General features: G+C 44.2%; 1 protein-coding gene across 7 annotated transcripts in view; it reads right to left on the bottom strand.

Annotated features, from left to right (window-relative positions):
* The window catches only part of LOC137437617 (protein angel homolog 2), a 58,953-nt gene that overhangs the window by 18,291 nt on the left and 25,664 nt on the right, over window positions 1-14,998 (bottom strand). For 4 of the 7 annotated variants that reach the window (XM_078766094.1, XM_078766093.1, XM_078766098.1 and 1 more), the window contains 6 exons: window positions 9,785-10,047; window positions 9,390-9,557; window positions 8,968-9,106; window positions 2,771-2,909; window positions 2,453-2,619; window positions 2,114-2,258 (listed from right to left, as the gene is read on the bottom strand). In XM_078766094.1, coding sequence (XP_078622220.1) covers window positions 2,114-2,258; window positions 2,453-2,619; window positions 2,771-2,909; window positions 8,968-9,106; window positions 9,390-9,557; window positions 9,785-10,047 — 1,021 coding nt within the window. Of the gene's footprint in view, window positions 1-1,639; window positions 2,259-2,452; window positions 2,620-2,770; window positions 2,910-8,967; window positions 9,107-9,389; window positions 9,558-9,784; window positions 10,048-14,998 lie in introns of those variants that run through there. The other 3 variants (XM_078766095.1, XM_078766096.1, XM_078766097.1) reach the window with 1 other exon arrangement.

The raw sequence follows: 14,998 nt of genomic DNA, 5'->3' as shown, positions 1-14,998 counted from the left end.
ATTGGGATCTTCACCAAAATCGAATCGGCTTGTTCTTGTCACCTACCCAATCCACCCACCAAGTTCCAAGTTTTATCGTAATCCGTTCGGAATATTTTGAGATATCGTGTTATAAAGGGCGATTCTTTTTTTCATTCGAGAACTCTAAATAATTCCCATACACTAAAAACGATATCATTTCGGAAGCTAATATTTTGCGTAAACGTGTAGTCTGATGTTACAGAAAGACGTGACATGATCCACACAATTGATTACCTTAAATTAAGTGCTGAAAGTGTCCACCACCATGTTGCAGTTACAAATTCATTCTTCCCAGCATGCTCTCCGAAAGAGTGTAGCATTTTTTTGGGGAATATTGCTGATTGTGTCACTGATTATTGATTGTTGTTTTGATTTATTGATTGATTTATTTATATTTTCATGATATTTATTGAACCACCTTTAGAGGCCATTTTTCCCTGCAGAGCAGGGGTTGGCCTTTTTCGGGCACCGTGGCCCCCTTTTTGAGCAATGTTTTATGGCCGGATGTCCTTCCTGCCGCCAACCCTGTTAGTCGCCTCTTGCGACACCAAGGGAATTACCAGTGACCTGGTACTCAATTTGCCGACCTCAGAAGGATGACAGGCTATTGATTGATTTTATTAATGATTATTATGATTACTTGGCACCGTTTTTTAAAACACCAATTAAAAAAGAAAAACACCAATTGCTGCTGAAACCAAGAATGGTTTCAGCAAGATGGTGCCACGAGTCACACTTCACAATACAGTATGAACGAACTCGGGTTATTCTTTGGTGACAGTGTAGTGTCCAAGTCATTATGGCCACCTTGATCCCCAGATCTTACATCGCCAGATTTCTTTTTATGTGGATATTTGATGGATATAGTGTACGCTACAAATCCATGCACTATTGGTGAATTAAAAGCAATAATCAGTGACACAATTAGCAATATTCCCCAAGAAATGCAACACTCTGTTGGAGAGCATGCTGGGAAGAATGAATTTGTGCCTGCAAAATGGTGGTGGGACACTTTCAGCACTTCATTTAAGGTTATCAATTGTGTGGATCATGTCACGTCTTTCTGCAACATTAGGTTACATTTACGCAAAATATTAGGTTCCTAATTGATATAGTTTTCAGTGTATGGGAATTATATAAGGTTCTTGAAAAAAAAAAATCACCCTGTCTATCGTTTTTGAACCTATCTCTCAATGGTGAAGAATCACTTTAAAAACTCGAGTATTCAGATTCGGATCTTCACCAAAATCGAATCGTTTTGTTTGTGTCACACACCCAACCTCTCCATCAAGTTTCGTCGAAGGGGTTTTCGAAGTCGAAGTTCGTCGAAAGTTTTGTCAATAACTTTTTGAGATATCCCGCTCAGAGACAAACAGACAGACAGACAGGGATGAAAACATAAACTCCGTCCACCTTTGCTGGCGGAGGTTAATATTCTCATTGAAGAATGGTCAGAATGCAAATGGAAGCATCATGCTGTACCATGCAACTGGACATCAGATCGCTCGTTCACACCCTGTTACCGATCTAGACCGTTCTCTGATCAGCCCTTAAATGGTAACAAAATGTTTGAATATCATCATAGGTTTGTCAACAGTCACCTCAAAGCTTAACACAATTGAAACGATTTTTTTTATTTCTATTTTTAAAAGAAAGTAAACTTGTTTATTTCCTCCATGGCAGAATGGTCGGTGCTTTTCTTACAGTTTACTGTTCATTGTGAAGTGAAATTTCAGTCTTTGTATGCAAATAAACAAAGATACCGTGGACACTGCTTGTGTATTCAGTCGACGTGTCATCTTAACGATGTGGCGGGGTGCGCAGGGGGCTCATTGGGAGGCAAAACAAACAATTTTGCACCATTCCCATTGATGCATCACTCGTTGCCAAATATCTTGTTATAATAAATAAATATAGTAAAGATAGATGTAAATTTTTCCATTGTTAGGGACTTAATGTGCTGGGCCAAGGTGGGCAGGCAGTTATTTCATTATATGTACAAATCTTTAGTCTTTACAAAGATTTAAGGAGTGGGTACGGGATAGGTAGGGGGTGGTGAATAGGGAAGGAAATCGATAGAATCTGTAACTACCATTCCAGACGGAACTTAGCCAGAAGAGGAAGGTGGTCGGAAGAGGCCACCTCATTCGGCAACCTGTTCTCGTTCCAAAGGTCCGTAACACTGAGCAACGCAAGTCGCTCCAGCAAGCGCAACTGCACACCTGTCAACTCTTTTCCTGCTGGGTGAGTTGGGATCAAAGAGGAAGTGCCATTTTTAAACAAAGCTTAAGAAACAGAGTGAAACTCTGCTTTACAAATCAAACCAAAACACCATCTTAGTTATCTGTATACCATCTGCACAATTCATCAAACAGATTGTGCAGGTGTCATTAAGAATCAACTTATTGAAGATATTGCAGTGGAACAGTGCCTGGAGAAGAAACGATGGTTGGGTTTGAATAGAAAATGTAGTCGACGGTGACGCCGGTTTTCGAGTGGCAGGTTGTCGCCTCGGCCTTCCCTTGCGCTTGGATGAAATGTGAGTAGACGGAGTGAAAGGACATTCCATGCCTGATGGTGTTCGGAAAGTTTTCCTCCCTGGGGTAAGATAAGGAACAGCCGTCGCTTGAAGGTGCTGAAATCGAGTTTCCTAAAGGATGCGAGTAAATTTCCATTGGCTGAATGACAAATTATCAGGTGCGATCTCGGCCCTATCCTTCCGAATATCTGGGGTCATTACGGTACCCACCCGGTTTGAATGGAGCATCCCTCGGTTTCTGCCAGCCGTTGGGGTGGAGAAGGTTGCTCATTGAAATCTTGCTTCGTCTCAGCAGGAGAAGTGTGTATGGAGGAGTCACCATCAAATGTTCGTTGCCTTGCCTCCCTCTCTGGGGAGACACCATACATCTTTGTTTGGAGCAAAACTATGTGCAAGTGTACCCAATTCCCATTCGTGATGGCTGTGCAGTGTCATATTTAAATCATCCCAATAATGTATGGCCTTATGGGAATAATAGAGAATACGAGTGTGACACCTCAAAGGTCAAAGCTATGAATTGCAAAGTTCAAAGGTGTTTCATAGCAGGTCAGAGTAAGAGATAATATTTTTAATTGAATTTCTACAAAAACAATGACAACTACAATGGCACTTGGCAGAGTACGAGTACATACCTATGCCAGGCTGAACAGTTTACCTTTACTAGCTCATTGATAGGTCGGATCTGCACCTTAACCAAAATCGAATTGGATTGTTTCTGTCACCTACCTACCTCATCTACCAAGTTTTATCAAAATCCATCCACACCCTGTTGAGATGTCATGCTATACAGTCGGACCCCGCTATTCCTGGTTCCACTATTCGCGGATTCATGGGTGATAAATGTGACGCGTTTCTCCATTCGCGGAAAAGTGTCCCCTGAATTCGTGTTTTTTTTGTTTTTTTTCTATTCGCAGCCGTGTTCTGCATTTGCGGCCGCGTTCTTCGAATTCGCGGTTTTTCAGGGGCGCCAAAAAAATATTTCACGAGCCGTTAGCTTGACATACGGTATTTCTAAAACCCATCTTTCACCAGCCATGCATGTATCGCCCTTTTCCCCATTGAAACAATGCCGCGGCATACATTCGCAGGATTTTCATCGACCTTCGTGGATTATCGTCGACATTCTCTGGATTTGCCTGACCATTTGCGGATATTGCCTCGCCATTCGCGGTTTGGTCCTCTCTATTCGCGGATTTTCGCGACTCGGGAACCTATCCCCCCCTTTTTCCATTGAAACAATGCCCTGCTATTCGCGGTTTCGCTATTCGCGGATTTTCCAGGAACGTATCCCCCGCGAATAGCGGGGTCCCACGGTATATCATTGTTGGCCCTATCTCTCAATGGTAAAGAAGCACTTCAAATTTATCATATCCAGATCTGGGATTTTGTTTTTGTACATATAGACAAGGCTTTTGGAAGAGTTAGTACACCGAACGGATCAGGATGTAACAGACAAAACCAGGATGCAAAACATGCATGGAGAAGTAAACTCAAAGGAGGAAAAACTGGAGGGTTAGGAGGGGGGATATTTGGGGGGTTGGGGTGGGGAGTTAACGAGGGTAGAATATTTCATGGTTTTGGTTTGGGGACGATCTGAGATGGTGGTGAACAGCTGTCTTGAAGACCAAGAGGGAAGACTGAGATTGAAGAGGATGTGGAAGTCGATTCCAAAGGAGAGAAAAAATATTCAGAATTTGCCCTTGTCACACACCCAAACTGTCCACCAAGTTTCGTCCAAATCCATCCATAACTTTCTCAGATATCCTGCTCATAACAAACAAACAGACAGACAAAAACCACAGGTGAAACCACAACAGCACTCACTAGAGCGCATACCTCTGCCAGGCTGAACAGTTTACGTTTTGTATCCCACCGATAGGCTGGATCTGCATCCAGACCTGAAACAAAAACTAATCGGTTTGTTCTTGTCATATAACCAACCCATCCACCTTATTTTGTCATAATCCATCCACCTTGTTTTGTCATAATCCGTCCACAACATTTTGAGATATCATGCTATATATCGTCTTTGGCCCCATCTCTCAATGGTGAAGAATCACTTTAAAATTCTAGTAGCCGGATCCAAATCCAGATAGTCACCAAAATTTAATCAATTCATCCTTATCACACACCCAACCTGTCCACCAAATATCATCCAAATTTCTCCACAACTTTTTAAGGTAACCTGTCATCTTCGCAATGATGACAGGTTATCTTAAAGAGAGAGAGAGGGAGGGAGGGAGAGAACCCACAACGGATTTTGAAGACGAAGGTATTCATGATTCAATGGGTTTACAGTATTTGTAAACAGCCTGTCATTTACGCTTGCCGGACTTGTACACCCAAGCGTCAACATAGAGACATTGGATGGAGTTCTGCAAAATGGAGAAGACCAAAATAGGAGTAGCAATCAATTGCGTCCACTAAAAAAGTGTTTGTCCAATTGCAACATAATATGTCCATAAGGTGGGATATTTTTAAATTTCGAGGCAATTAAGATTATAAAGGACCAACGTATCACGGAAAGCTGTGATCTTGACCATCTGTGAACAGAACAGAGATAAATAAATTAACAAACACCTTCCATCCCAATTATGTAATCCCAACGATCTGTCTGCATTGAGAGTTTCCTTAGCATCCATGAAAGTTTCCACTAACCACGTATGCACACAGCCTGTGTGTCCCTAACACTGCCTCATCACAATCCGACAGAACGGAAGCAGACGGTAGACAAATACAGCTAACAAGAGTCTTTAACCTTTACGTCTCAGCAAGTCTTCTGAAGATCAGATCCTCCCAACTGTTACACATCCCACAGGTCTCTTTATAAGTTCATAATCGGATCGAAAATGGCAGCTCCGATGGGAAATGAGATTTATCTATGTGTTAGTCAAGTCTTGCTTACGATGGACTAGCAAGGCCTACAGAAAATGGCAGCTCGGATAGGAAATGTTTTTTTTTTTTTTTGTATACATAATCGAGGCTCGTGACAGAGCTAACATTTATCACACAAACAAATCAAACAGACAAACAAAATATATAAAAAGGGGAGCGGTAGACAAGATGGGGAGAGAAGGGGAAGCACATAAACACAACATTTGAGAGAAGGGATATCGGGAATGTGTGGGAGGGAGAGGGCTTGGGGGGAGGTGGCGTGGGAAGGGCGGGGGGGGGGGGAGGGGTGGGAGAAGTATAAACACAAGGACACCAAGGACTTCCGGGAAATAAGTTGGTATTTCAAAAAAGTGGATTTGGGGTGAAATTAGAGGGGGTAGAAAAGACCAAGGTTTTGGATGGGGGAATATAAGAGATGGTGGTGAACGGCTGTTTTAAAGACCTGGAGGGAAGAGTGGGATTGAAGAGAGTGAGGGAGTTTGTTCCCGAGGCGGGAGAAAAGAGGAATGGAGGAGTGAAGGTGAGCAGAGAGTCTTGATTTTGGCAGTTTAACCATAAGAGGGTTGTAGGCAGATCTTGTGCGACCTGTAGGAATATTTGGGGGACAGAGCCCAGAGAGAGCTGGAGGAGCAAGGCCGGAGATGAGTCGGTAGAAGACAGAAAGACAACCAACCTGCCTGCGGTGAGGAAGTGAAAGGCCCTCGGAGGTAGCTTCATCACGGGAGATTCCCATGATTCTGAACGCTTTGGTTTCAACAGCGTGAAGACGAGCCAGGTGTGAGGCAGGAGCACCAGCCCAGAGGGGAGAGCAGTATTCCATTGAGCTGCAGATGAAAGCCTTGTATGTGGTGAGGAGCTCAGGTGTGCCAAGGAAGGACTTCGCACGACGGAGGATGCCCAGTCGGCGACTGGCTTTGGAGGCCAGATTTGAAATGTGGTTTTCCCAGGAAAGATCATGGCAGATAGTGAGACCCAAAAGCTTGAGTGACAGAACTTCTTGGAGAGGATTATTCAGAAAGTGGATGGGAGGGTTGTCCAGTCGGTCTTTTCGGAGAGACATCGTAAGAGTGTGAGATTTGTCAGGATTGAAAGACATGTTCCACTTGTTTGCCCAGTCAGTGATTTTGTCCAGGTCTGCAGAGAGTGAGGAGGCTGCAGACTGTCGATCTGAGGAATGAGGAGCGGAGCGACAGAGAGTGGAGTCATCAGCAAAGAGATAGAGAGGATTTTCAAGAGAGTCGGAGAGATCATTGATGAAGACCAGAAAAAGCACAGGGCCCAGAACACTGCCTTGGGGAACTCCAGCCTGAACAGGAAGAGGAGATGAGAGAAACCCATTCAGGGCCACACGTTGACTACGACTAGAGAGGAGGTCCACCAGCCATGCGTGTAGATTTCCATGGATACCAAAGGAGGAGAGTTTGGTGAGCAGAGGGGGGTGCCAGACCGTATCGAAGGCACGTGATATGCCGAGGGAGACAGCTCTAATTTCCTGTTTGGCATTGAGGACCTCCATCCATTGTTGAGACAGCAGAAGCAGCATGTCCAGAGTAGAGTGACCAGGTCTGAAACCAAATTGATGATCAGAGATCAAGCCATTGGAGAAGAGGAAAGATTTCATATCCGAAGCAATGATGGATTCCATGACTTTGCTGATAATTGGGAGAAGGCTGATTGGTCTGTAGTTGCTAGGATCTGTTTTTGCACCTTTTTAGCCGCGTCGCAGACGCTGCTAATAGAGTGCCCTCTGCTGTTGTTGTTGTTCTTCTTGTTCTTCTTGTTCTTGTTCTTGCAGAGAAGACAAAACTTCAAAGCTCCACCCATTCTGGGAACCATAGCTCCACCCATTTTGGGAGAGGCTTCATATAAACAAATATCCACCATTTTATTAACTCGCATAGCTTTGAGGCCTGTTTTGTAGGCCCGTGGTGTCTTCCTCTCTCACACAGTTTTATTTCAAATCAAATTCGATATATCATTTCATTTTTCACAGTCGCTAACATAGTTTTAGACTCGGTTGAAAAAAAACGGGAAGAAAATCCGATGAAAGTTGCCCTTTATAGAACGAAATGAATTCTCAAAGGCCTGTAACTTCAAGTCCATTGAGATTTTTTTTTTTTAAATCGCGGCATGGTCAGTCATACACCGCCCGAAATAACAGACGGGAAAATGCCGAGATATATATATTTTGTTTAAATCGCGGCATGGTCAGTCATACACCGCCCGAAATAACAGACGGGAAAATGCCGAGATATATTAAAAATTCGTCCATTTGATGACAATCGTCACGATGAAATATTTAATTTATACGTCGTCACAATAATGTGGAGAGAGGAGCATAGCTTCGTTCACGTGTCGCCACATACGGGAAATTGCCGAGATATATATATTTTAAAATCGCGGCATGGTCAGTCATACACCGCCTGAAATAACAGACGGGAAAATGCCGAGATATATTAAAAATTCGTCGCCACACACAGGAAATTGCCGAGATATATTTTCACTTTGCACAAAAATAACATGAAGTAATCGAATCAATAGGAATGTCCTGTGCCTATAACATCGACGTTATAGGCACAGCTGCATCTAGGCATTGTGTAACATCGACGCAGCTTTTGTTTTAATTAAAACTTTTTGTACTTGTTTGTGTAAAGCGGTGATGTTGGCTGATTTCCAAGCAGATGGCAGATGACCTTGAGGTTTATGTTTATTTATTTTTTCTTGTTTATTTGTTATTTCTGATTTTTTCTTTCGTGTTTATTTCTCTATGTGTTCGTCAAGTCTTGCTTACGACGGAATAGCAAGGATTATCTGGCGCCGCCCGGGGGTGGAGAGGGAATACCCCCCATTGCGGGGGATGGAGAGGGAATACCCACCGTTGCCCGGCCCGGCTTTTCCCAGCAGTAGTTTCGGGACATGTTGGACATTGAAAAGTTGTGGAGTTATTGACCTCTTCTGCCTGTGAGGTGGCGGCAGCACTACCTGAACCCACATCCCAATATACACTTTATAGCAGCCTTTGGTGGCCTCAAAGCAGACACCAAGGCCAACGTGTGGTAGTTTAATACCTTGCCCACATTCTGAAGTACCTACACCCAGAATTTGGGGCCTCTCGGTGCTACGGTTCGACTGTGAAAGCATAACGAACACTTGAAAATATTTATGAGATTACTTCTTCTTTTTTTTTGCAGAAAATTTGTTCCGAAACAATAACAAAGTAACGAAAAATACAATGGTGATCGGAAAAGTAAACCTAAAAAGGCAATCAAATTGAAACAATCTTATATTTTCATTAAATTTTATTTTGTTTTCCTCCATTAGTTTTTTTACATTTAACCTTTCGACGAACTATCACCATTATTTCCATCTTTATATGCCTACGTCTGGCCATGGACTTAATCAAGTTTAACAAGCATAGATGATGACAAATAGAAATAAATATATCAGTATCTTGCTGGAGTCTACCACGTGAAATAAATATTATACGAAGAGTTATTGTGCGATTGACAAACCTTCATTCGCTTGCTCTTTGTCTCTAGGGGGAGACCTTTCGTGGTAGCGACAGCATGGCGAGATCCCCACTGATCTCGGCCAGAGCGGGGCCTCCAAAACATTCCAATTTACACCGCGCAACTCCTCCTGTCCAGATACCTGCACCGTGAAGTAGCACCACATTTTACATCACTCAATCTCATCTAGACTATGCTGCACCACACAAAAAGTGTGGGCCCTCAGTACTGAGGCTGACCAGATTTTTTCCAAAAGGAAGAAGCACTGCACGTTTATCGGCGTTCCGAGTTTTTTTTTCCATGACACCCCTAAACATATGGTTATCCAAGCAGAGAGGCTAGCACTTAAGCAAATTTCATCTCCAGTTACAACATCCATATTTCCACAGGTCATGTTCATCCCCAGACTCCTAACAGCACCAGACCTGCCAGATTGGCATCTGTCGGTAGTAGAGAGAGCCGTCGCGGATGAAGCGGTACAGTGGTGAGCCTGGCACGCTGTTGAAATCTCCACAAAGCAGCACCGGGCATTGAGAATTTTCCTGGCGTGACGTCCGGTCTATCTCGGCAAGAAGCACAGCCAGCTGTGCCAGCTGCACAACAGGTATTTATATCGGATTTCAGTCAAGGACAGGTACACACTTAAATTAAAACATAAAATTGACGAGTACAGTGTTAAAAAATTATTGCCATATTGAAACAAAAAAGAGAAATGATGAAAATAAGAAAAGTGCAAGCACGCACAAATGAAAGGAACAGTAACCTAAAACATAGCAAATTTAAAAAAAAGAAGACCGTGAGGAAGAACTGACTAAGTCACCTTAACGTCCCCTCTTCTGGGATTGTATAACAAATGCGTGTTGGCCACGCAGAACTGGAGGTCGACAAGCTTGTTTCCTTCAGGTACTCCAAGTGGACGCAGCATCACGATGCCACCAACATTGTCTCTGTTGAGCACGGGCACACCGGGATGGAAGTACTCCACCGGTTTCCAGGATAACAGGTCGAAGCGGGACCGCTTGAAGCAAATGGCGCAGCCATCCCGTTTGTCACCTGTACGCACCTTGTACCGGCATTTATAACCTGTGGGGAATACACGTGGGGTGGCGTCAACACTTCCATCATTTTGCTTCACCCAGGTTATTGAACTCTATAAATGAGGATGAGGATTAAAGAAAGCAATCTTCCAAAAGAATGCTCATAAGCATGGTGACCTACACAGCATGTGCAACGGATACAAGAAGCACTTCACAGGTTTAGTCATAACTCATCCACAACTTTTTCAAATATCATGTTATATATCGCTTTTCGCCAGATCTCTCAATGGTGAAGAATCACTTAAAAAATTAAATAACTCCCGTATCCGAATCCATATTCGGTTCTTGACCAAAATTGAATCGATTCGGTCTTGTCACACACATAACCTGTCCACCAAGCTTCGTCCAAATCCATCCATAACTTTTTGAGATATCGTGCTATATATCGGTTTTAGCCCTATCACTCAATGGTGAAGAATCATTTAAAAATTCTCTGATCCGGATTCGAATCTTCACCAAAGTTTAATCAACTCGTCCTTGTCATATACGCTACATCTCCGCCAAATTTCGTCCGAATCCGTCCACAACTTTTTGAGATATCTTGTTTATAGACAGACAGACAGGGGTGAAAACAACCTCCATCCACCTTCGGTGGCAGAGGTAACTAGAACGGCACTCAGGAGAGAGCATACCTCCGGCTGGTTGGCCATATCACTCAATGGTATAAGAACCACTTAAAAAATTAAATAATTCTCATATCCGAATCCATATTCAGATCTTCACCAAAATCGAATCTATTTGTACTCGTGAGACACCCAACCGGTCCACCCAGTTTCGTCCAAACCCATCCACAACATTTTGAGATATCCTGCTATGTATCCTGGTGTTGGCTTAGTGGTTAGGGTGCCGGCTTGGGATCCTAGGATCCTGGGTTCAAATACCGGTTGCTCGCTGAATTAACACCAGGGGGGTTGACTCAGTCTGCCATCCTTCTGAGGTCGGCAAATTGAGTACCAGCTCACTGGTAATTCCCTGCGTGTTGCAAGAGGCGACTAACATGGTTGGCGGCAGGAAGGACATCCGGCCATAAAACATCGCTTCAAAAAGAGGACCACGGTGCCCAAAAAAGGCCAACCCCCACTCTGTGGGGAAAAATGGCCTCGAAAGATGGTTCTGCTATGCATCGTTTTTGGCCCTATCTCCCAATGGTGAAGAATCACTTTAAAAATTCTCGTAGCCGGATCCGATATTTTGTTCACAAACAAACAAACAAACAAACAAACAAACGGACAGACAAACAGACGGGTAAAAACATAACCTCCATCTACCTTTGGTGGCAGAGGTAATGAAAGGATGATGTATTAAAAAGGTATCACAAGGTCAAGAAAGTGCAGGGAAAGACCCTTTGGACCATCTTGCCTTTTCCGCATGTTAATTGTAGAGTAAACCCCAAGTGGGGAATTCGGTCAGGGCCCCTGCACTCAATGCCGACTCTTTTTGAAAGGGATCCACAACCTCAATACATAGGAGAAAGCCCGTTTTACGAGCCCGTCTGAAGGAGTGCCCCAAATTGCAGGAACCATTACTGGATCTGCACCAGAATGGCATTTTAAAAGATAACATCCAATCCAATTCTGGGTATCACACCCAGACTGAGCAGCTCAAGGACCCGTGACCAGATAAATTATCTGCCGCCCCATGATGTACAGAAAAAGCGAAGGCAAAAACATTGTACGAAGGTACGGGTACGGGCACACCGGGATGGAAGTACTCCACCAGTTTCCAGGATAACAGGTCGAAGCGGTATGTAATTTGTATATATATTTGCTATATATATATATATACAATATACATATTGTCATATGATTCCCCGGGTGAACACCACAGGGATCACGAATGGCCAACAGCAAGCTTTAACTCGGAGGCGACTGATCAAATGCGAATTTTTATCCATTTGGGGGAAGAACAACTGCTCCTGCACTCTGTGTCCTTCTCTCCTGACAAGGTGGAAAAGTTTTTGTCAAACCTCGACTCTGATTCTGCAACTGGACGAGACGGCATCAGCCCACGGGTCGTAAATCCTGCTCTGCCGCTATATCTCACCCTCTCTCTGTTCTTTTCACCCTCTCTTTTGCTCCAGGTCATCTGCCAGCATCTTGGAAATCAGAAAAACATTACCGCTTTACACAAAAAAGGTGAAAAAACAGATCCTTGCAACTACAGACCAATCAGCCTGCTCCCAATAATCAGGAAAGTCATGGAATCCATCATTGCTTCGGATATCAAATCCTTCCTCTTCTCCAATGGCTTCATCTCCGATCATCAATTTGGATTCAGACCAGGTCATTCTACTCTGGACATTCTACACATTCTACTCTCCGGCCTTGCTCCCCTAGCCCAGTCTGTGTTCTGTCCCCCAAATATTCCTACAGGTCGCACAAGATCTGCCAGCAACCCTCTTATGGTTATAAACCACCTTTAGAGGCAATTTTTCCCCGCAAAGCGGGGATTGGCCTTTTTCGGGAACCGTGGTTGTTGTTTTTTGGTCCCCTTTTTGAAGCAATGTTTTACGGCCGGATGCCCTTCCTGACGCCAACCCTTTTTGCCGCCTTTAACGACAAACAGGGAATTACCAGTGAACTGGTACTCAATTAGCCGACCTCGGAAGGATGACAGGCTGAGTCAACCCCCCTGGCGTTAATTCAGCGATCGACTGGGATTCGAACCCAGGATCCTAGGATCCTAAGCCGGCACCCTAGCCGCGAGCCCAACACCAAGGTGGTTAAACTTCTTATGGTTAAACTGCCAAAATCTAGGCTCTCTGCTCACCTTCACTACTCTTTTCTCCCACCTCTGGAACAAACTCCCTCACTCTCTTCAATCCCACTCCACCCTCCAGGTCTTTAAAACAGCTGTTCACCACCATCTCTTATCTTCCCCCATCCAAAACCTTGATCTTTTCTACCCCCGCTAATTCACCCCAGATACACTTTTTTCGAAATTCAAACTTCTTTCCTGGAAGTCCTTGCAGTGTCCATATGTTTTATACCTCTCCCACCTCCCCCCAAGCCCTCTCCCTCCCAGTTCTCTTGATGTCCCTGCTCTCAAATGTTGCGTTTGTGTCCTTCCCCCTCTCTCCCCATCTTGTCTACCGCTCCCGTTATTTTGTGTTTTATGTGTCGGTTGTGTCGGTTTGACTTTTTGTGTGATTAATGTTCGCTCTTTCATGAGCCTCGAAATTGTATACAACAACAAAAAAAAAAAAACCAGGAGGGGAGGAAGCTGAAGCGCTTACCTTGGCGATCCTGCAGGGCAGTCTTCAACCTGCAAAAAATAACTCAAACAAAAACCCGGTTGATAAATGTACAAAAATAACAGGTTTATTTAAAACGGAAAGCCGATAACAAAAAACGCGACGGTAAAACTAAATTCCTAAACGGGATCCTCCACACCAGACAACACAGACAAAGGGATAAAATAACGTTGGAAAATAATGGTGTGATTATTTAATCAACTTAGCTCAGATTGGCTGGTGTATCTCGTCAGGAAGGGTGTCGGCCCCAAGCGCGCCGTCCGTACGCGGCTCTGTGCTTGGCGGGAAGGAAGGCCGCAGGCCGCTTGTTCGCACCCTGCTAGGCCTCGTCGGGCGTCCCGCCACGCTGCAGCGGCAAGCTGCGCCCGTCCACGCGTCGTCCGCATGGAGAACGGCAGTTCCTGGGCTGCGGCTCTTCCTGTTACCTCTGCGCATCTCCTGGTGGCGTCTTTGACATGGTCGGTCCAAGCACAAGAGCGCGAGGGAGAATAAGCAAGGGAGCAAGAGGTCGTCGAGGGCAAAAGGCAAGAGAGAAAATGTCGGTCCGAGAGTTCTTTTAACGTCGGGTCGTCACATCGGCGCTTCGCCTCCAATTGGTGCAGCCCAACCCCACAGGCTCAGCTCTCCACTAATCAGCGCGCAGTCCACCTTCTGACGTCGTGTCGTGCCTTGCCAATGGTGTGATGCTTTTTGCTCCTCCTCCAATCGGTAGGTGCCTTCTTGCTCCGCCCTGGCCAATCACGGCTCCTCGGGGCATGTCCTCAGCCTGCACGAGCTATGTGTGGCGATGTAGATGGTGGTGTCCATCGGCAGTGTTCAGAACTGGCTTCCGGTTGGTTTTATTGTTATTATTTTGTGCAATCTATTGGCGATTCCTACTAGTGTCTACGGTGCGGTGCCAAAAGAGACAAAGGACGTAAATTACTGAGGTTTGACGAACAGGGGAATTAACATAATCCCTATACCTAGTTAACATGCCCCATTCCTCGTAATGGGGACGAAGATACACGTTAATCCGACATCCGGGCTCAACAAGTACTGATTACATGGTGGTTCCTACACGACATTCGGAGCACCTACCTATACAAAACTACCTGGTCTAAGGTAATCACCGCCAACCCCACCAACATAACAATATGTATATGTGTGTATATGTGTGTGTGTGTATATTATATATTGTGTGTGTTTGTGTGTGTATATTATATATATATATATATATATATATATATATATATATATATATATATATATATATATATATATATATATATATATATATATATATATTCTGATATTGTTATGTTGGTGGGGTTATCTATCTATAATTCCAGTAATCTCTGTGTGTGTGTGTGTGTGTGTGTGTGTGTGTGTGTGTGTGTGTATGTGTGTATGTCTGTGTGTTTGTCTGTGACCGCTGTTTCTCGACAACCACGGGTCCGATATACTTGAAACTTGCCAGGTATATTGCTGGGGACCCGAGGATGTGCCTTTTCAAGGTTTCATATTAATCGGACAAGTAGTTACCGAGCTATGTCCAAAAAACGATTCAACCAATCAGAGAGCAGCGAGTTATCACGTGTGCCGAACGTGGCGAACAGACTCTGCCTCGGACGGCACATTTGAGAGCGTATTCATTTATTTCACGTTGGCAAACTATGTTGCCGCTATGTTGGCGTTAAACTAT

This window comes from Myxine glutinosa, chromosome 12 (genome assembly GCF_964187855.1).
Source record: "Myxine glutinosa chromosome 12, kmMyxGlut1.1, whole genome shotgun sequence".
NCBI classification, from domain to species: Eukaryota; Metazoa; Chordata; class Myxini; order Myxiniformes; family Myxinidae; genus Myxine; species Myxine glutinosa.
The sequence above is the reverse complement of the archived record's forward strand: the minus strand, read 5'-3'. Positions and strand labels throughout refer to the sequence as shown.